This window comes from Saimiri boliviensis, chromosome 16 (assembly GCF_048565385.1).
Source record: "Saimiri boliviensis isolate mSaiBol1 chromosome 16, mSaiBol1.pri, whole genome shotgun sequence".
NCBI classification, from domain to species: Eukaryota; Metazoa; Chordata; class Mammalia; order Primates; family Cebidae; genus Saimiri; species Saimiri boliviensis.
In genome coordinates, this window is record NC_133464.1 from 76229418 (window position 1) to 76251967 (window position 22550).

The following is a 22550-nucleotide window of genomic DNA, read 5'->3' on the forward strand; positions in this document are numbered from 1 at the left end:
ATGAGTGATTGAAGGAGGTTGTTAAAACCAAAAACATGGAGTTCTTCACATGGCACTGAGTCAAAGGAGGGACATTAACTTCAGTAATGTTATCTTAAGCTTAAGGAAGAGGAACCACAACTGAGCATAAATTTAACAAATAAAATATTATTCATCTTTTATTATGGGACCAGTAAGATAAAATCTGGTTGTCTGAATATGAGTTAACAAAAACAGTCATGCCTATCTATATAAACACTGCTTATAAGTGAAGTAGATTGACTTTCTCTATAAATTAACAGCTTAACAGATAATTACAACAGAAATACCATAAAACTACTGCCCAGGTCTTAACCCCTTCAATTTGAGCATTCTCTACTGGTAAAAACTATTCTTAAAGTAAAAAATATCTTGTGATCTTTAAAAAAAAAATTTTTCTAAAGAAACACAAATGATATCTTACCTAACCCAGTAAAGAAAGTTTTTAGTATTATAACTTCAAATGGAACATGCTAAACAGATCAAGTTCATCATTGTACTTGTTTCAAATGCAATACGTATTATTTTGTGTCACTAAGAAAGGGAAAAAAATGATAAGCCAATTTTAAGATACATCCTAATTTCCCTAAACCTAGTCACTCATGTTAAATAGGTATACACAGAGCTATTAATGCACAGATATTAACTGTAAGGAGAAGAGATAATGGAGAAGAAAGATCAAATTCTCAGAGGTTAGCATGACAAAGCATCTACATAACTTTCACAATACGGCTATGTCCTTTAAATTTTGGCTCAAGGCACAAGGATGAATCTCACAAACATACTGTTAAGCAAAAAGTAAGACAAAGGTGTGTTTATGTCACATATATTTAACTTTGCTCACTCCCGTTTAAAAAAAAATTTAAGGCCAGGTGCGGTGGCTCACATCTGTAATACCAGCACTTTGGAAGGCCAAGGAGGGTGGATCACCTGAGGTTGGGAGTTCAAGATCAGTCTGACAAATATGGAGAAACCCCAACTCTACTAAAAATACAAAAATTAGCTGGGCATGGTGGCACATGCCTGTGATCCCAGCTACTTCAGAGGGTGAGGCAGGAGAATCACTTGAACCCAAGAAGCAGAGGTTGCAGTGAGCTGAAATAGTGCCACTGCCCTCCAGCCTGGACAACAAGAAAAGCTCTGTCTCAAATAAAAAAGAAAAAAAAAGGCCGGGCGTGGTGGCTCAAGCCTGTAATCCCAGCACTTTGGGAGGCCGAGGCAGGTGGATCACGAGGTCGAGAGATCGAGACCATCCTGGTCAACATGGTGAAACCCCGTCTCTACTAAAAAAAAATACAAAAAATTAGCTGGGCATGGTGGCACGTGCCTGTAATCCCAGCTACTCAGGAGGCTGAGGCAGGAGAATTGCCTGAACCCAGGAGGCGCAGGTTGCGGTGAGCCGAGATCGCACCATTGCACTCCAGTCTGGGTAACAAGAGCAAAACTCCGTCTAAAAAAAAACAAACAAACAAAAAAAAACATTTAAAAGGCAAGTGCGGGGTCTCACACCTATAATCTCAGCACTTAGGGAGGATGAAGTGGGTGGATCACTTGAGGCCAAGAGACTAGCCTGGCCAACATGGTGAAACCCCATCTCTACTAAAAATTCTAAAAAAATTAGCCGAACGTGGTGGCACACAGCTGTAGTCCCAGCTGCTTGGGAGGCTGAGGCAGGAGAATCGCGGCTGAGGCAGGAGAATCGCTTGAACTCAGGAGGCAGAGGTTGCAGTGAGCCAAGATCATGCCACTGTACTCCAGCCTGGGTGACAGAGTGAAACTCTTGTCTCCAAAATAATGAAAAATGTTTTTTACACCTGTAATCTCAGCACTTTGGGAGGCCAATGCGGGCGGATCATGAGGTCAAGAGATCGAGACCATCCTGACCAAGATGGTGAAACTCCATCTCCACAAAAAGTACAAAAAATTAGCCGGGCATGGTGATGCGTGCCTGTAGTCCCAGCTACTCGGGAGGCTGAGGCAGGAGAATTGCTTGAAACTGGAAAACGGAAGTTGCAGTGAGGCAGGATCGTGCCACTGCACTCCAGCCTGGCAATGGAGTGAGACTCTGTCTCCAAAAAAAAAAAAAAAAAAGTTTTTTAAAAGGGACAAATAACAAGGGAAGTGATCACAAGAGAAGAGATCATAGCAAAAGATGTGTCAACAAAATTTTGGCAGATGGACAACTAGTAAACGTCACAGGACAAAGAAAAAGGATAAAACCAAATGGGAAGGAAAACAATAAACAAGCCTATTTCCAGAAAGAACACTGAAAACATTTAAAATAGTTAACAACCTATAAAAATGGTTAAAAACAAAAAGAAAACACAAAATGTTGTCAAGGATGCTAAATGACTGGAACCCTCATTCACTGCTGGTACAAATGTAAAATATTAAAACTAATATGGAGAACTGTTTCATTGTCTCTTATAAAGTTAAATAAACATGTACGTACACTATGACCAGCAATTTCATTACCGTTTTCAAAAAGAAATAAAAACATAAGGCCACCGAAATACTTGCACGAGACTATTCACAGTAACACCAGTAATAGCCCCAAATATAAAATAACCCAGACAACCACCAAAAGAAGTGGGTAAACAAATTATGGCATATTCATACAACAGAATAGTAATAAAGAATAAATTAACAATACAGGATAAATTTCAAAAACATGTTATGTGAAAGCACCCAGAACTCTCTCCATTCCCCATCCTCAAAAAGAATAGAATACATTGTACAATTCAACATATATGAAATTCAAAAACAGGCAAAACTAGCCTACAGATTTAGAAATCAAAATGTACTCAGAGAACTAACTAGAAAGGGATATAGGAGTACTTTCTGGCATCATGGAAATTCACTCTCATCAAATATGTCAAACTGAACACTGAGGATCTAAGTTAACTACACTTCTTTTTTTAAGTTAAAAAAAAAGACTGTAGAACAGACTCTGATATTTTCTTTAAAATACAGATAAATCTGGGTTAGCTGTCCAGGTAGTCATCCAAATAACCTACCAATTAGGATTCACAGAGCTTTCTATATCCCCCTGTGGCATAGAATAACTAAGTGAGAAACCTGTGGAGGCATTTGTCATCTCTATGTGTTATATCCAAACATTTAAATATCAAAATATATACTACTTTATCATAAACTACTTCCCTTTTGCTTCTCCTGTATACTACAATACGGGCAATTAACTTTTTTAGCTTTTTTAAGTGAACCGTTTTATCTATCCACTTTATTTAAGGATCTCGAAGGCAGAATTACAAATTATTTGCTTAAAAAGGGAGTAACTGGTCTGATGAGTCTGAGAAGCACTACAGTATAAGGTTCACATGGAGAAAATGAAATGATTGTGCTAGTCAGGAATGAAGCTGGAGGAATTTAAAATGGAACAGGGTATATGAGGTTTAAAATAAAATAACTGAAGATGTGATTACAACTGATACAAAAATCAAAGCCTCACTCTTTTTTTTTTTTTTTTGAGACTGAATCTTGCTCTACCGCTCAGGCTGGAGGGCAATGGCGCAATCTTGGCTCACTGCAACCTCTGCCTCCTGCGTTCAAGCAATTCTCCTGCCTCCACCTCCTGAATAGCTGGAATTACAGGCATACACCACTATGCCTGGCTAATTTTTGTATTTTTTAGTAGAGACAGGGTTTCACCACGTTGGCCAGGGTGGTCTCAAACTCCTGACCTCAAGTGACCTGCCTGCCTCAGCTTCCCAAAGTGCTGAGATTACAGGTGTAAGCCACCATGCCTGGCCTCAAGCATCACTCTTTCAAACAAAAGCAAGGTTTGCTTTATTAGTCTTACACTTTTATCACTTTCTCTAGCAGTGAAAACCTCTGAAACCTGCCACCATATTTCAGGTAGGGGAGAAAGAATCTTCTATAGAATAAGATAACAGAAAGATAAAGCAAACCGTCATCTGTAGTAATAGGGAGTAGAAGCAAAAAAGCAAAAAGACTGACTCTCTAAGGCTACTGGGAAAGAGGAGACGGGAAACCAGTATGAGCCTAAGAAGGAAAGGTATACACTGGCAGGATATTCCTAGCGTTGCCTCTCTCCTACTCAGTCAGCATAAATCCTTTGGCCTATGTAACCTAACACGACATCAAGTTCAATGAAAGAGAAACTCTATTTAGCCATGCACAGATCAAAATGGTGCATACTGCTACACATTAGCAACGGCAAAAACACAGGGGTCTGCTTTTACTTAATAAGTGAAAAACATGATTTAAATATTTCAGTAAAAAAATATTCAAAGTCAGCTTGGGCAACACAATAAGACCCTGTCTCTTAAAAAACAATTTTAAAATGACAACTAAGCAATAAACCTTACTCTTAAAAAGCTCAAAATCTAAAATGAAAGCATGAAAATAATAATGTAGTGTGAATAAGTAGTATCATTTTGATTATACATCACTAAAATTATTTTCTAGAAAAAAGATAAATTTTAAGAGAAATGTGAACAATTATTGCATACTGAATTAATAAAAATTCATTAAGCTCCTTAAAGATGAGTGATAAAATTTTAAATATTTTGGAGATATAAAACACCTAAATACTTTGGAGAACAAATCCATGGGAGTGGCATAAACAAGTAAGAGACAACAAGAAAAAAAAAATAGGCTCTGAAAAACAGATGAACAAATACAACCAACCTTGGATTCCCAAGAAAACAAAATCCTACGCCAGTAGAGGAAAAACAAGTGAACCCAACTCAATATATACTATACTCTTCAAAAGGCATAGGGACTAGCAACAAGTTCCTCTGGATCTTAAAACAAGGAAGAGAAGGAAGGATTGGGCGAAAGCTGTTTAAGAAAGTCATCTAGGAGATTATCCCTATTCCACACCAAAAGAAGTCTGGAGATAAATTCTATAAAAATAAATAAATAGGCCAGGCACAGTGGCTAACACCTGTAATCCCAGCACTTTGGGAAGCCAAGGCGGGTGGCTCACAAGGTCATGAGATCGAGACCATCCTGGCCAAAACTGTGAAACCCGTTTCTACTAAAAATACCAAAAAATTAGCTAAGCGTGGTAGTGCGTGCCTGTAGTCCCAGCTACTCGGGAGGCTGAAGCAGGAGAACTGATTGAACCCAGGAGGAGGAGACTGCAGTGAGCTGAGATGATGCCACTGCACTACAGCCTGGGTGACAGTGTGAGACTGCCTCAAAAAAAAAGTAAAATAAAATAAACAGTAGCACTAAACAACTGGCACAAATACCATACCCCAAAAGGGAATTACGTGACAACTAATCTGAAATGTGAATGTAGAAACCCATCATTCTTTTCCCAAACACATGAGTAACTAGCCTTTATCTTCCAAGTAACCACCCAGAGACATAAAGCAAATTCTTAATGACCTTAAAGGAGATTTAGACTCCCACACAATAATAGTGGGAGACTTCAACACTCCACTGTCAATATTACACAGATCAATAAGACAGAAAATTAACAAGGACATCCAGGACTTGAATGCACAGCTGGACCAAGTGGACCTAACAGACATATACAGAATTCTCCACCCCAAATCCACAGAATTTACATTCTTCTCAGTACCACATCACACTTACTCTAAAATTGACCACATAATTGGAAGCAAATCACTCCTTAGCAAATGCAAAAGAACAGAAATCGTAACAAACCATCTATCAGACCACAGTACAACCAGATTAGAACTCAGAATTAAGAAATTCACTCAAATCTGCACAACAACTTGGAAAACTGAACAACTTGCTTTTGAGTGTCGACTGGATAAACAATGAAATGAAGGCAGAAATAAAGATGTTCTTCGAAACCAATCAGAATGAAGACACAACTTACCAGAATCTCTGGGACACCTTTAAAGCAATGTCAAGAGAGAAATTTATAGCAATAAATGCCCACATGAGAAACAAGGAAAGATCTAAAATCAATACCCTAACATCAAAATTGAAAGAGCTAGAGGAGCAAGATCAAAAAAACTCAAAAGCTAGCAAAAGACAAGTAACAACTAAGATCAGAGCAGAACTAAAGGAGATATAGACACAAAAAAACCCTTTAAAAAATTAATAAATCCAGTAGCTGGTTTTTTTTAAAAGATCAACAAAACAGACCGCTAGCCAGACTAATAAAAAAGAAAAGAGAGAAGAATCAAATAGATGCAATAAAAAATGATAAAGGGGATATCACTACTGATTCCGCATAAATACAAACTACCATCAGAGATTATGACAAACAGCTCTATGAACATAAACCAGTAAACCTGGAAGAAATGGATAAATTCCTGGACACTTGTACTCTCCCAAGACTAAACCAGGAAAAAGTTGAAACCCTAAACAGACCAATAACAAAAGCTGAAGTTGAGGCAGCAATCAATAGCCTACCAACCAAAAAAAGTCCAGGTCCAGACAGGTTTATAGACGAATTCTACCAGACGTACAAAGAGGAGGTGGTTCCATTCCTTCTGAAACTATACGAACAATACAAAAACAGGGAATCCTCCCTAACTCACTCTATGAGAGCAACATCATCCTAATACCAAAACCAGGCAGAGATTCAACAAAAAAAGAAAACTTCAGGCCAATATCCATGATGAACACTGACACAAAAATCTTTAATAAAATACTGGCAAACTGAATGCAACAGCACATCAAAAAGCTTATTCAACACGATCAAGTAGGCTTCATCCTGGGGATGCAAGGCGGTTCAACACATGCAAGTCCATAAACGTAATCCATTACATAAACAGAACCAATGACAAAAACCACATGATTATCTCAATAGATGCAGGGAATGCCTTCAACAAAATTCAACAGCCCTTCATGCTAAAAACTCTCAATAAACTAGGTATCAATGGAACATATCATAAAATAATAAAAGCTATTTATGACAAACCTATAGCCAATATCATACTGAACGGGCAAAAGCTGGAAGCATTCCCTTTGAAATCTGGCACTAGGCAAGGATGCCCTCTCACCACTCCTATTCAATATGGTATTGGAAGTTCTAGCCAGAGCAATCAGGCAAGAAAAATAAAGGGTACTCAGTTAGGAAAGGAGGAAGCCAAACTGTCTCTATTTGCAGAGCCGACATGACTGTATATTTAGAAGACCCCATCCTCTCAGCCCAAAATCTCCTTAAACTGATAAGCAACTTCAGCAAAGTCTCAAGATACAAAATCAATGTGCAGAAACCACAAACATTTTTATACACCAATAACAGACTTAAAGAGGGCCAAATCAAGAATGAACTGCCATTCACAATTCCTACAAAGAGAATAAAATACCTAGTAATACAACTAACAAACGATGTAAAAGACCTCTTCAAGGAGAACTACAAACCACTGCTCAACGAAATAAGAGAGGACACAAACAGATGGAAAAATATTCCATGCTCATGGTTAGGAAGAATCAATATTGTAGAAACAGCAATACTGCCCAAAGTAATGTATAGATTCAATGCTATCCCCATCAAGCTACCAATGACCTTCTTCACAGAACTGGAAAAAAAAACTTTAAACTTCACATGGAACCACAACAGAGCCCATAAAGCCAAGACAATCCTAAGCGGGGGTGGGGGAAGCCAGAGGCATCACAATGCCAGACTTCAAACTATACTACAAGGCAACAGTAATCAAAACAGCATGGTATTAGTACCAAAACAGAGACACAGACCAATAGAACAGAACAGAAGCCTTGGAAGCAACACCACACATCTACAACCATCTGATCTTGGACAAACTTGACAAAAACAAGTAATGGGGGAAGGACTCCATGTTTAATAAATGGTGTTGGGAAAACTGGCTAGCCATGTGCAGAAAGCAGAAACTGGACCCCTTCCTGTCACCTTACACTAAAATTAACTCCAGATGGATTAAAGATTTAAACATAAAACCTAACACCATAAAAACTCTAGAAGAAAATGTAGGCAAAACCATTCAGGACGTAGGCATAGGCAAGGACTTCATGAATAAAACACCAAAAGCAATGACAACAAAAGCCAAGATAGACAAATAGGATCTAATTAAACTTCAGAGCTTCAGTACAGCAAAAGAAACAATCATTAGAGCAAATCGGCAACCAATCGAATGGGAAAAAATTTTTGCAATCTACCCATCTGACAAAGGGCTAATATCCAGAATCTACAAAGAACTAAAACAGATATACAAGAAAAAAACCAACCAACCCACTCAAAAGTGGGCAAAAGATATGAACAGACACTTTTCAAAAGAAGACATTTATGAGGCCAACAAATATATGAAAAAATGCTCATCATCACTGGTCATTAAAGAAATGCAAATCAAAGCCACATTGAGGTATCCTCTCATGCCAGTTAGAATGGCAATCATTAAACAATCTGGAGAAAACAGATGCTGGAGAGGATGTGGAGAAATAGGATCACTTTAACACTGTTGGTGGGAGTGTAAATTAGTTCAACCATTGTGGAAGGCAGTGTGGCGATTTCTCAAGGATCTAGAAATAGAAATTCCATCTGACCCAGCAATCCCATTACTGGGTATATACCCAAAGGACTATAAATCATTTTATTATAAAGACACATGCACACATATGTTCACTGCAGCCCTGTGTACAACAGCAAAGACCTGGAAACTGGACAAAGAAAATGTGGCACGTAGCCGGGTGTGGTGGCTCAAGCCTGTAATCCCAGCACTTTGGGAGGCCAAGGCGGGTGGATCACGAGGTCAAGAGATCGAGACCATCCTGGTCCACATGGTGAAACCCCATCTCTACTAAAAATACAAAAAATTAGCTGAGCATGGTGGTGCGTGCCTGTAATCCCAGCTACTCAGGAGGCTGAGGCAGGAGAATTGCCTGAACCCAGGAGGCGGAGGTTGTGGTGAGCCGAGACTGCGCCATTGCACTCCAGCCTGGGTAACAAGAGTGAAACTCTGTCTCAAGAAAAGAAAAAAAAAGAAAATGTGGCACATATACACCATGGAATACTACACAGCCATAAAAAACAATGAGTTCGTGTCCTTTGTAGGGACTTGGGTGAATCTGGAAACCATCATTCTCAGCAAACTGACATGTTCTTACTCATAAGTGGGTGTTGAACAATGAGAACACGTGGACTCAGGGAGAGGAGCAACATACACTGGGGGCAGTGGGAAGGGGGCACTAGGGGAGGGAGAGCAGGGAGGAATAACATGGGGAGAAATGCTGGATAAAGATGAAGGGGGAATAGAGGCAACAAACCACCTGGTTATGTATGCAACTATGCAACAACCCTGCATGATCTGCACATGTACCCCAGAACCTAAAGTAAAATAAAATAAAAATTTCTTTTTTAAAAATGATAATTATTCTATTGAAATTTGACCGGTTGAAGAGGAAGTATCTAAACTAAGGGCTCGCCCACAAATAGTTCAACCTGATCACCCAGAAGTGTAGTTGACAGACCCAATCATATACTCAGAGTGTTCCAAACAGTTTACAGCTTTTTATTTAGCTCTCCACTCTTAATCACAAGCAGAAAGTCACAGACTGACAATCATTTGAGGAAAGCATATACTCAGAGCTTTCCAAACAGCTTTTTATTTAGCCCCCCAACTCTTAATATTGAGCAGATGGCCACGGATTGCAAATCATTTGAGGAAAGCCTTTAACATGGAAAAAAAAGACAAAAGCAAATAAAAGGTGGGGGAAAAAAGTAGCAGAAACAGACATTTTGGAAGAAAAAGAAAAATTCCCCAAAAAACTACCCTTGACACTCTCAGAGAAAATACTGTATTAGCAACACAAGAAAAGGATGCTAAAGAAAAAGGAACATCCAGAGAAACAGGGAAAAAGAAAGGGGAGGTGGAGAAACAGACACACACATACACGCACACAGATGAAGAGGAAAGGAGGGGAAAAAGAAGGAGATGAATGGAAGGGGACAGCAAAGATGCGATAATGACCCTAAGATGAATGCTGTATAGCAGAAGCTCAGAGCAAGCAGTCTAAGCAGTACAGATATGAGCAGGAAATTAGAAAGCTCCAAGTGGGATGCCTCCCAAAAAGGATAAAACTGGTAAAATATCTGCTGTGTTTTTTGTTTTTTGAAACAAAATTTCACTCTTGTGGCCCAGGCTGGAGTGCAATGGCACAATCTCAGCTCACTGCAACCTCTGCCTCCCAAGTACAAGCAATTCTCCTGTCTCACCCTCCCAAGTAGCTGGGTACAGGCGCCTGCCACCAAGCCGGGCAAATTTTTATATTTTTAGTAGAGATGGAGTTTCATCATATCGGTCAGCCTGGTCTCAAACTCCTGACCTCAGGTGACCCACCCACCTCGGCCCCCCAAAGTGCCAGGATTCCAGGCATGAGCCACTGCACCCAGCCAGTATCTGCTGTTTCAGATCTGAAAAATAACAGTTCAGCAAATCTGGAAGGATTACTATAGCAAACTACTGATTAAAATATCACAAATGATATATGTTGTGATTTTATCAGAAACTCAAAAGTAGTAGAATTTAAAGAGCAATGGTAAGCAAGACTGTAAAAAAAAGCAGCAGTTAAAAATGTACAGTAAGTTAGGAATGTTTAAAAAAAAAGCTAATGACTGAAACAATGTGAATGATGAGAAAATGATGAGTTATCTAAAGATATCTAGTCCTTTATCACTCAAAAAAAAGCTAGAAAGCTTTGATTCACTTTAGATGTCATTAATTACACATCAAAAACACAAAAGAGTGTGTAACCTTTTGAGCTCATTGAGAAAAAGAAAAATAAGATAATCAAACAAGAGCAGCAAATAGAAAAAAGAAGCAAAGAAAAAAATGAAACACGTAAGACAGTAGAAATAAGTTCAACAAAATCAAATTCAAATAATATTGTTTCAATGAAATTTTTAAATGCATGGCAATACTAAATATAACTTGTAGACAGACACACATGTGGCATAGTTATAAAAACATAAACAGGTTACAGACCAAATTCAGCAAAGTGATGCCCTCTGTAAACACAGAAAGGAGACCTATCTCTAAGGAGCATTTCAAGCATAATTTTTTTAATCCTCTTAAGAAAATACAGCAAATGCTAACATTTCTAAGGAAGACATAAATGGTTGTTATATCGTGTGTATTTTCTGAACTGTTCTGTAATTTTAAGAAATTTAACAGAACAGTAATAGATATATTCTTATTACTACAAAAATGCAACGTTCTGAACTACCTTATGCTTATACATATTTCTCTAATGATATACCTCCACTTAGCATGGCTAAATTAGTTTACCATGCCTCACCTAAGTTCTTAAAATTTTAAAGAACATTAGTCTTATAATCTAGTCAAAATCAAGACCTGTTCAAATCCAAATGTCTAAAATAATTTTAGAATTATCCTTAAAGAAAGAAAATTGTTCCTGGAGACAGACATTTTCATAGATGCTTCCAGCCTAAGTAGGAACTATGGTGTAGAAATTCTAGCTTCAGGCGGAGCACAGTGACTCATACCTGTAATCCCAGCACTTTGGGAATCCAAGGCAGAAGGATAGCTTGAGCTCAAGAGCTCTAGGCAAGCTTGGGCAACATAGCGAGACCTTGTCTCTATTTAAAAGAAAAAAATCTACCTTCAGAGAACAACTTCCATGACTTTGAACTGAAACAAGACTTCACCTACCACTCCCCAAAAAAGGGATTTTTCCGCTATTTTTTTCCACTGAAGAGCATTTAATAATATTTGCTGTTACATATATAGTACCTGTTAAATCCTTTGCTAAATCAGGATGGTTCATGAGACAATGGCTAGCAAATTTCACACATTCCAGGCGGATTGGTACATGGATATCATTAAACCTGACAAAATATAATGGCACAGAGTCATCTTTAAAATAAGAGAAACAGACATGCATTAAATCTGTACCCAATTTATACATATTTCTGTAATTAAAGAAAAAACAGCTTATGAAGGAAAATGTAAAGTAGAACCAAATCATTTTAACAAAGTTTCTGATATCTGTATATCTGAATGCTCTGGAACCTCTATATAAACTATGGCAATCTCCTATGAGAACAATGTCATCTTAAGGAAACTGATTAAATCACTTACATTTGGTTCAAATGTTAAGAATGACAAAATATTTCCTATAAATATTATACTTTCAAATACATTTATTTACGGCAAGTGTGTATATATAGTTCATAGAAACATCATAAATCCCAAACTATGCTTGAAAGAAAACTTTCCTTCAAGTATTTCTTTTTAAATATAGGGCATTCACTAAATGTATGGCAGATCTCACACCAAATCCTATACTACTTTATATTACATGACTCTAAAAGTATATCCAAATTATTACTATCCAATTAATCATCACAATTATTACATTGCCACTAATATCAAAGCCACTTTTCATGCTACATATGTAAATACGTATCCCTGAAAAGTTAAAATTCTTTGGTCGACATGTCACTTGAACCTCTTTTAATATTTTTTCCCTCCAACTTTTTTCCTATAATTTGCTAGAGCAACTGCTGTGTGTGTATATGGTTTTATTCCATAATTTAGATTTTGTTAACGGTATCATTCTGATGTCAATTAACAGGCTCCTCTCTCTCCTAAATGCTGTAAATTCATAGTTAGATGTAAAGACTTGATCATATTTGGGTCAATTTTTTTTTAGACAGACTACCAAAATACCATAGATGGCAACTGTGTTCTTCTGTCAAGAAACACATGGTGTCTAGCTGTCTCTCAACCACTGACGTTCAAAGTGTGTATACATTACTTTATCACAGAATGTAAAATAGTAATTTGACAAATGTAAGTATCAACAAAATTAAAGTAAAGCCAACATTTTTCCATTCAATATTTTCATATGTCTTAATTCTGTGAAATCAAAAGGCTCCCAAATCTTACATCACTCAACACCTAAGAAACAAAATTTGGCAGTATAAAGGAGGGGGAAAATGTCTTCAAAATCAGCACCAAATTACTCATACAATTTAGAAAAAATCATATGCTCTATTAAGTATATCTCCCCTCCCAAAAGTTATAAAATCTAGCTTCTGGTCCCATATAGCTTCCTGAATGTTTTGAATTCAGATACTGAATCCTATATACTTTACTGTTTCTCAGGTAAACATGCACCTTACAGCAATTAAAAATAAATACACTAAGTTGTCTTTTAAAAAACTAACTGCTTAAAGTTGGTAATATTTAATACTGTGTAAGTTTTATGTCATTAATATTAAAAGGAAAAATTACAACATAACAGAAACATGACATACACATTTACATTAGGATTTCTCCAGCTAAAAACCAATAAAACAAAGTCTAGCTAATCCAACTCTTAATTTAAAGATAAAATAAATATATGTTAAAAGTATTTTTGTTTTAAAATATTAATAAACTTTAAATCGAGTTGCATAATTTAAACCGATATTCTTCCCTACTGTCTAAAATCTTTCCATTGTATTTAAAAGAAAAAAGTTGGCTTAACTTGACTCACTAAATATAATTATTGAGCTAAATAAGTAAGAATCAAGAAATCAGACTGGAGATTTGAAACATAACAAACATTAATGACAACTTATATCTTCATTAAACAAATCAGAAAAATGAGATCAAAATATTAAATTTACTGTAATCACTGACAGTTGTTATTAAAATGTAAAGAAAGTGGTGATACCAATGCAAATATTTCAACACAAAGAAAATAAAATCAGGGTCTTTAAATCTTACGTGTTTATGACTTAATTGCATTATTTGTTATGAGAATAATTTGAGGGGGAAAATCCTTTTTTCTGTCTGAGTCAAAGCAGGTTTCAGCCAAAGCACTTCTCAGGCTGTTAATACTTCCAGGTCAGGGATTTCTTTAGAAAAGGTAATAAAATGAATACCTCTCACAGAAAAGTAATATACACAAACACAGTCAAAATTTTGCAACCATTTCAGGGATTTTATGCATCATTTAAACCATGTAAGGAATCCAAGCCATCATTAACTTTAACTGAGAAATACAGAAAAGAAGTTAGGAAGAGAAATATAAGTAGTCATTTCTTTATTCACTCCGTGAATACTTTTATCCTGTCAGTATCTCCAAATACTCTAATTAACTGTAATTAATTTGTGGAGGCGCTGTGTGTCTCAAAGAGGTATTTTCAGTTGGAATTAAATTACTGCTTTGAAGTAACAGTATTAACTTCATGGTCATAATACCGTAAGAGATAGCTTTAAAATGTATTATCTTTTTAAAATTACTAAGGATAAAGACGAAAAAGGGTAATTATAAATATACCCAGTCATTAACAACTTTCAAAAATTTCGACATATAAAACCCTTCATTTTTATGATTCTAGAAAACACAGTTTAAGTGTGGATAATGTTTAAAAAAAAAAAAAGCGGTCAGTAGAATCACACATTACTTTTAAATGGGAAACCAAAATCATATACCTGCCCAAGTAGCACTGCCAAAGTGGTTTGTTTTGAGAAGCCAATTCTGAATCTTTTGCCCCAAACATTTTTGCTAGTAGTTTAACAACTTGTAGGCGCTCCTCATTATCATTGCTCTAAAATAAAACACAATCACAGCTTTAAAACCATGCAGTAGATACTCAGAATAAGGCTGCTCATTCTTTGCCATGATTTCCCTGATACTCCAGTTCCACAGAAAATCTTTCATGAACTCTAAATAAAAAATTACATAAAAATGGTCACTATACTTTTCACAAAATTAAATGTCAACATAAATGCTCTAATCATATCAAATTCAAATAAAGAAGTACCCTTTCACGAAAATGCATCTTTAAAGTTTGTTGCAATGTTAGAGGCCCCTCCTACAATTGAGGTATATTTCTATTCAGAGTCAAAATAAAAAATGAACTCTTATAAAACCTACCCAGGACCCTTAAAAAACTCTGTGTTGTTTTTCAGAAGAGACACTGGTAGGCCTATAGGAAACTGTGAGATCATACTTTTTAGTTCTTTAAGAAATAAGTATGTGCTAAAGTCTCCCAGTAAGATAGCTCATTCACATAGACCAGATTTCTAAAAGGAGCTCATCAGTAAAAGGAAGAGGCCTTAAACGTGTGAAAACTAAAATCTGTTTTATATACTATACTGGGGCACTCTGGGGATGAGAACTTAATTTTACTATTGATTCTGGCACTGTCAACAAATGACTCAATGGATAAGTGAATGAGCCAGCCACAATACTATACTTGAACATAAAGTGTGGTAATCAGGTATATCAAAAGGCATTAATATTCAAGGTGCTATGAATGGCACTGCACAAATTGTTTTTAAATTTTCAACCAATGCCACAGCCCGCCATGCCAACAGCCTCCACAATAGGACCTAACTTGTCTCTGTTATTTCCCTTTATTCCTGTAATTATTTCTCAAACCTGGCTGTACATTAGAATTACCTGAAAAGTTAAATTTTAAAAAAAAAATTAAAACAACAAGAACAACAACAAAACTCTATTCCCAAAAACTCTGAATCAGTTAGTCTGGTTTCGTGCCTGGACAGCTATTTCTTTAAGGTTTAACAAGCAAAAATTCTAATATGCAGCCAGGAGTGACTTAAACTTACTTTACGCTATCTTCCAATTTTAATTCTTTGTGTTCTACAAATTCACCCGGAACCTTCCTACCTCTATATGCTTCTGCATGCTGTTTCCTTTGCTTCAATTGTACGCTGTTTGTATCTCTTATGACACTTATAATATCTGGCCTCATATTAGATCTGGATTTTTTTCCTCTTCCTCTCATACTAGATGTTAAGTTTGCTGAAAGCAGGGATGATAATTTCCTTATTTTTATATTTCTCATAGTGTGTAGGAACATGCATAGCATTTACTCAATTATACTTGAGAAAATAATATAAACCAACAAATAATTAGAGGTGTGACTAGCTGCTGCCTCACTCAAATCACTGATCACATTAATAGGGGGCAGGAAAAATGGCTTCCTGTTAATTGAATGGCTTATTTGAGAAATATACCAGAAACATACTCCAGAATATAGGAAGAATACTTATTTACTGGCTACTTGGGATATTCACATTACCAATGTGGACTGTTCGTTTGGAAAGAAAATCAAAATTTTTAGAAACAAGAAATATAACACAGAAATCATTTAAGAGCTTATCTAGGTCCACAAAGATTAATAATTATAACCAGGTTTACTTAATCTTATTGTAATGATTTGAAAAGAAAACTAGATTCTCCAATTCTGCAAATAAAGCTCAATTTTACAGCATAATTTAATGTCAAAGCAGTAGGAACATTCTACTAAAAAATTTCACTGGGTCATGCATGGTGGTTTATGCCTGTAAACCAAACACTTTGGGAGGCCGAGGCAGGTGGATCACCTGAGGTTAGGAGTTTGACACCAGCCTGGCCAACATGGTGAGATCCTGTGTCTACCAAAAAATACAAAAATTAGCTGGGGTGGTGCTGCACGCCTGTAGTCCCAGCTACTTGGGAGGCTGAAGTGAAAGAATCGCTTGATTCCAAGAGGCACAGACTGTAGTGAGCCAAGATCACACCACTGAACTCCAGCCTGGGCAACAGAGTGAGACCCTGTGTCACAAAAACCAAAAAACAAAAAATTCACAGAACTATATAAAAAGCAAACAAACCTTCAACATAGGCATCTATGAAATAATATGCATAAAGGGAAAGCATTTCACACTATGTGGATAATGAACTCTAAACTATTTTTATGGCCTAAGTGGTCAAGGGAACTACTATAAACTGTGCCTTGAAAACATAAGTTTGATATATAGCTAAAACCTCAAAAGTTAGTCAAATCCTAGAATTTATCTGGAAAATATCTGGAGGAAAATACCATCTTGCTAATCTTTATTAAGCAGTTTACTATCTACTAGGCACCTGCCAGGCATTGGAGATTCACAGACAGACAAGGTACAAATTTGTGAACAAATAATAGTAATATACCCCTTCACCTCTTACATTCAGTGAAAACTTCTGAAAGAATTAAAAAGATAAAAATAATGATCTTTGCTAACTTGGTTGGTAGAATCATATTATTTCTACAAGTTACCTTTAATTTAAATTCAAGCTGGGGTAAAACAGAAAGCAGCAAATGACTATCAATATTGTAGAGCTCCAAAATTAAGTCAAAGACATGCTCTGACAAATCGCTGATAGATGTTTTCCCAAGCATCAGAACCTGATTAAAAAACTTTTGAGGAGAAAGAAAAGTTATTAGTAGAAAAACCAGAGACAAGAATGTTTTAAAATCTTAATTATTCAACTAAATTTATCATTATTTTATACAAAGTCAAACTAGGCATATCAAAATATTTTCTAACATTACAGGGGAAACCAATACAGGTTACATGAAAAGATAAAACATGGAATCCATCTTGTATACAATAAAACAGATAGGAACATTTCAATAAACATACTACGTTCCGAATATACTGTGGTCCCCATTATGATACTGTCTATATTCTATCCTATATTATTATCTGTGTATATTTCTGGATAGTTAATTTTATGTGTCAACTTGACTTAATTAAAGGATACCTAGAGAGCTGGTAAAGCATTGTTTCTGGGTGTTTCTGCAATGCTGCTTGCAGAGATTGGCTTGTAGACTGAGTGGGAAAGATCTGCCCAGGTATCATCCAAATAGGCTGGAAGGCCCAATAGAACAAAAAGGCAAAGGAAAGTGAATTCATTCTCTTCTGGATTGGGACATTCATCTCCTACCCTTCTGGATAGCAGAATTCCAGGTTTTCCGGCCTTTGGACTCCAGGAATTGCACCATGGGCCTGGTCCCCTGCTGAGTTCTCAAGCCTTGCCATATGCCTCTGAGGGTAACACTACTGGCTTCCCTGGTTCTCCAGCTTGTAGACAGCCTACTCTTGGACTTCTCAGACTTTATAATCTTGTAAGTCAATTCCTCTAATAAATTCCCTCTCATACATACATATGTGTCTCTGTGTATACATATACTGTGTGTGAATATACACACACATACATATATGTGTATCTGTATAAACATAAACTCACTCACTGTTGGCTGTTACTCTAGAAAACACTGACTAATACAATGTCCTAATCTCCCCAAGGGTGAGGGATAATAGCTTGTTCACCTTAGTACATATGGGAAACAATATCGTCCCATAGATAAAGCCTTCTTACATTTTCATAGAAGGCAATTCTATGTTTGAAATATGTAATTTTTTTTGTCGGGCGCAGTGGCTCAAGCCTGTAATCCCAGCACTTTAGGTATTCAGGGAGGCTGAGGCGGGTGGATCATGAGGTCAAGAAATCGAGACCATCCTGGTCAACATGGTGAAACCCCGTCTCTACTAAAAATACAAAAAATTAGCTGGGCATGGTTGTGCGTGCCTGTAATCCCAGCTACTCAGGAGGCTGAGGCAGGAGAATTGCCTGAACCCAGGAGGCGGAGGTTGCGGTGAGCCGAGATCACGCCATTGCACTCCAACCTGGGTAACAAGAGCGAAACTCTGTCTCAAAAAAAAAAAAAAAAAAAAAAGAAATATGTAATTTTTTAATTAAAAACTGCCTCTTTCCAATCCTTTGTCTTCTTTTACATTCAGATGTGTACATATCTACACAGTTTACAACACTAATTAAAATCCAATTAGAAGAACACACCAACACAAGGAAAATCCAAATTTAAACCATTTTTTTCCCTACCATATAGCTAGCTCTGACTCGTTTCCATACTCAGATCATTTATCATATTATTACTAAAATTGGTAAAGATGCATATCCTAACTGTCAAGTTTCTACTTAAAATCTTCCAAAAACATTAAAAATTAACCAAAAGCATACCCCATGTATCCTAAATAGTTTCCTGAGTCTCAATGAAGGAGGAGTGAAGAAAGAATTGTTTCACACAATACAAGCTGGTCTAACCTCTTCTGAGACAGTTAATATACAACTGGCTTAATTAGGCTTTAGCTTTCTACACTGAAAATACAGTGGAAGATTTCACATTTCTATGTCTCTTCTGCTTACTTTTACTTCTTGGGTTGTTTTTATGTAAAGTTTTTTAGGTCTATGAACAGAACAGACTACCTAGCCATGAAAAAAGAAGAACAAATTCTATTTTGCTATTCGTTCTTTATTGGTTTTAAAAAGAACTTATTTGTCCTTCCAATTTATCAATTTTAAGTGAAAAGAATTTCATGACATAAAAGGTTAAATTCTTATTGAGGTTCAAAATAAAGTGGCTTTTTTGCTTTCATTCACAAATTTTCTCCTGCTTAAAAAATAGTAAAATAAATAATTCCCAAACTACTTTTCCTTAACAAAGAACAATCCCTTCCAATCTCACCATCGTAGTGGTCAAACCATGGCCTTCTTCGAACAGTATGGGGAAAACTTACTTGAAAAATTAAGGAAAAAAACATTCCCTGGTTTAATTTCTCAATAATTCCATAAAAACATGTATTGAACACTTTTATAATCTCCGAAAAGGCAATGACCAAGTTGGAATTCTCCAATGTGTAAAGCAGGCGTCCCCAAACTTTTTACACAGGGGGCCAGTTCACTGTCCCTCAGACCGCTGGAGGGCCGCCACATACTGTGCTCCTCTCACTGACCACCAGTGAAAGAGGTGCCCCTTCCTGAAGCGCAGCAGGGGGCCGGATAAATGGCCTCAGGGGGCCGCATGCAGCCTGCGGGCAGTAGTTTGGGGATGCCTGGTGTAAAGCCTACCTACCACAGTGCCTGACACAGAGCAGGTATAGAATATTATGTTTGGTAAATGAATAAAGAATATGCAAAAGATAGCATGATATAAATATGGGTAAAACAATCTAAGCCCTTCATAAGGGCTGAAAATTTAGTGGAGGTAGATTTAGATTCGACTAGAATATTTCCTTCCAAAAATTCTTTCATTCACAAATGGGTAACAAATTACATACTATAAATTAATATTTTTAGTACAGCAATTGCCTCCTAATGAAAGATGTCACCAGTCAGTAATAAATTCTACCTTAAATTTACAATGGCTAATTTTAATTACAAAGTGCTTTCACATTAAGTAACACATTCTCTACCACCACCCAAGCATTACTAGTGAAAAAACAGAGGCTCAGTGGAATTAAGCAATTTAACTAAATTTTACCTATTCCAACAAGGATTTGATGTACTTTTACAGTCCAACAAAATTTTTTGCCATATCCTAAAATTTGTGATAAAAAAGAACTGGTAAAAAAATATCATTAAAAAGTGATCCGTAAGGAAATTTTTAGAATTATCACTACGTACTTTTTGTTCTTGATGCTCCATTTTACCTTTAAAACAAATATGTATACATATACTATTTAGCTTCCTGGGTAGTTGTGTTACAACAAATTTAAACAAATTTTAAAAAATAACCTAGGCCAGGCATGGGCTCATGACTACAATCCTAGTACTTTGAAAGCCCAAGGCGACTGCTTGAGCTCAGGAGTTCAAAAACAGCCTGGACAACATGGTAAAACCCTGTCTCTATTAAAAAAACTTCTAAAAAGGAAAAATTCGCCAATGGTGGCTCACTCCTGTGGTCCCAGCTACTCAGAGGGCTGAGGTGGGAGGATCGCTTGAGCCTTGGAGGCTCAGCTGCCATGTGCCAAGATCACACCACTGAACTGCAGCCTGGGTAACAGAGCAAGACTCTGTCTCAAAAAAAAAAAAAAAAAAAAAAAAGAGAGAGAGAGAGAGAAAACATAATACATAAATAAAATAACCTATACCACCACAGTGATTTCTTGAGTCTTTATATGTAAGAAACACTATCTATTAAAAAAAGAATATCAGCTGGGCACGGTGGCTCAAGCCTGTAATCCCAGCACTTTGGGAGGCCAAGGTGGGTGGATCACGAGGTCAAGAGATCAAGACCATCCTGGTCAACATGGTGAAACCCCGTCTCTACTAAAAATAGTAAAAATTAGCTGGGCATGGTGGCGCGTGCCTGTAATCCCAGCTACTCAGGAGGCTGAGGCAGGAGAATTGCCTGAACCCAGGAGGCGGATGTTGCCGTGAGCCGAGATCGCGCCATTGCACTCCAGCCTGGGCAACAAGAGAGAAACTCCGTCTCAAAAAAAAAAAAAAAAGAATGTTTATCTGTATGTGTGAATGAAAAAGAAACATAGAAAAGAGAAAGAAGTGGGGTTATTATCTCAGTATCTTACGCCTATTTTTACTTGCTGATTCTCAACAAGGAAGATAAGTAAATAACGGCTGTTTCAAATATAAGTCCAAAAGGGCTAAGAATGATTTCTAATACAACTAATTTTACCCTACTACAAGACAATTAAGTTCACTAGAAAGTGATTTTACATGCAATTATAAAGGTTTAAAATGGAAAAATAAGTAGACATAAAGAAATTAGAGGAAAAAAGCAATTCATATTTCTTAGCTAACTTTCAAATAAGGCACAGAACAAGAAAACAGGGAGAAATTAAGGAAATAATGGACAACGTACAGTAAGAAAAGCATGTAATGGCTCTGAATGTGTGCTCAGAACACTCTGCTTGGCTCCTGCTCCTCAGCTTTTGATATAGAGATAATATGAAAGTTTAGGGGAGTTCAGGGGGGAAGGAATCTATTTGTGCAAGCAAGAATAGCATGAAATTAACACAAGGTATAAATAATAAAGAAATGTTTTTACCCTGATGTATTCTGGGACTGTTAAAAATATTTCCTCAGCCTTTTTTTCTTTCTTTAAATTCCAGTATAAATATTTTCAAACATACAACGTTTGAGAGAATAGTATAACAAACCTAATCAACTAACAAGTAACATCATTTATTGTGGGTTTTTCCTTTAATTGCCCCAATCTAATATTGATTTTCCCCAATCACAGGAGATATCAATACGGCATAGTGTTCTTTTTTTAATGCCAGAAAAAGAAATCAAAATAAGGTAAGTGTTCCCCTTAAAAAAAAAATAAATAAATAAAATAAAATAAATAAAAAAAACCAGCTTGGCAATATGAGCTAAAATAAATGGCCACCAGGAGGAGCTCACCTAGTGTGCTCTAATGGGCCATGGAAAAATAGTCATTTAGAAGTACTTGAAGCAAGGGAAAAGAGTAATTAAAGAATGTTTAAGTCTAGGTCTACACACTTCAAGTGCCACTAAGCCCATGATGAAAAAACTCAACCTAACCAATTTATCTCAGCCAATACCCATAACTTACAAAACTGCAAAAAACCAACATTTGGAGTTCCCTGACAATGTTGGAGCTATTAAGTTAGATTACGGAATTTGATTTCACAGCTTCTGAAAGTTTACCCTTCAAAACAATTTCCTTACAAATTAAATTAATTTTTTCAAGTCCGTCTATGTTTAGGATTCTCTAAGGCTATAAGCCAGAAACAAAAGCTGGGATTTATTAAGGTACTGTTTTATGAAGTATGTTAGTTTTCAAAGTACATCATTTCATGATATGTTTCATATATTGACTTTAAATCTGTGTATACTACAAGAAAAACTCTCCCTCAATAAATTTTAGTAAAATGCATAAGTAACCATTAAAGGCTTTCTTTCTTACTTCACTCCGAAACGCAAATGTATATCCTCTACTTGTCTGGAGGTGA

General features: G+C 36.5%; 1 protein-coding gene across 8 annotated transcripts in view; it reads right to left on the minus strand.

Moving 5' to 3' along the window:
• The window catches only part of PDS5B (PDS5 cohesin associated factor B), a 194450-nt gene that overhangs the window by 94279 nt on the left and 77621 nt on the right, over positions 1 to 22550 (minus strand). For all 8 annotated transcript variants that reach the window (XM_074387857.1, XM_039473326.2, XM_039473325.2 and 5 more), the window contains exons 8-10: positions 17027 to 17167; positions 14412 to 14527; positions 11718 to 11812 (exon numbers count right to left, since the gene is read on the minus strand). In XM_074387857.1, coding sequence (XP_074243958.1) covers positions 11718 to 11812; positions 14412 to 14527; positions 17027 to 17167 — 352 coding nt within the window. The remainder of the gene's footprint in view (positions 1 to 11717; positions 11813 to 14411; positions 14528 to 17026; positions 17168 to 22550) is intronic.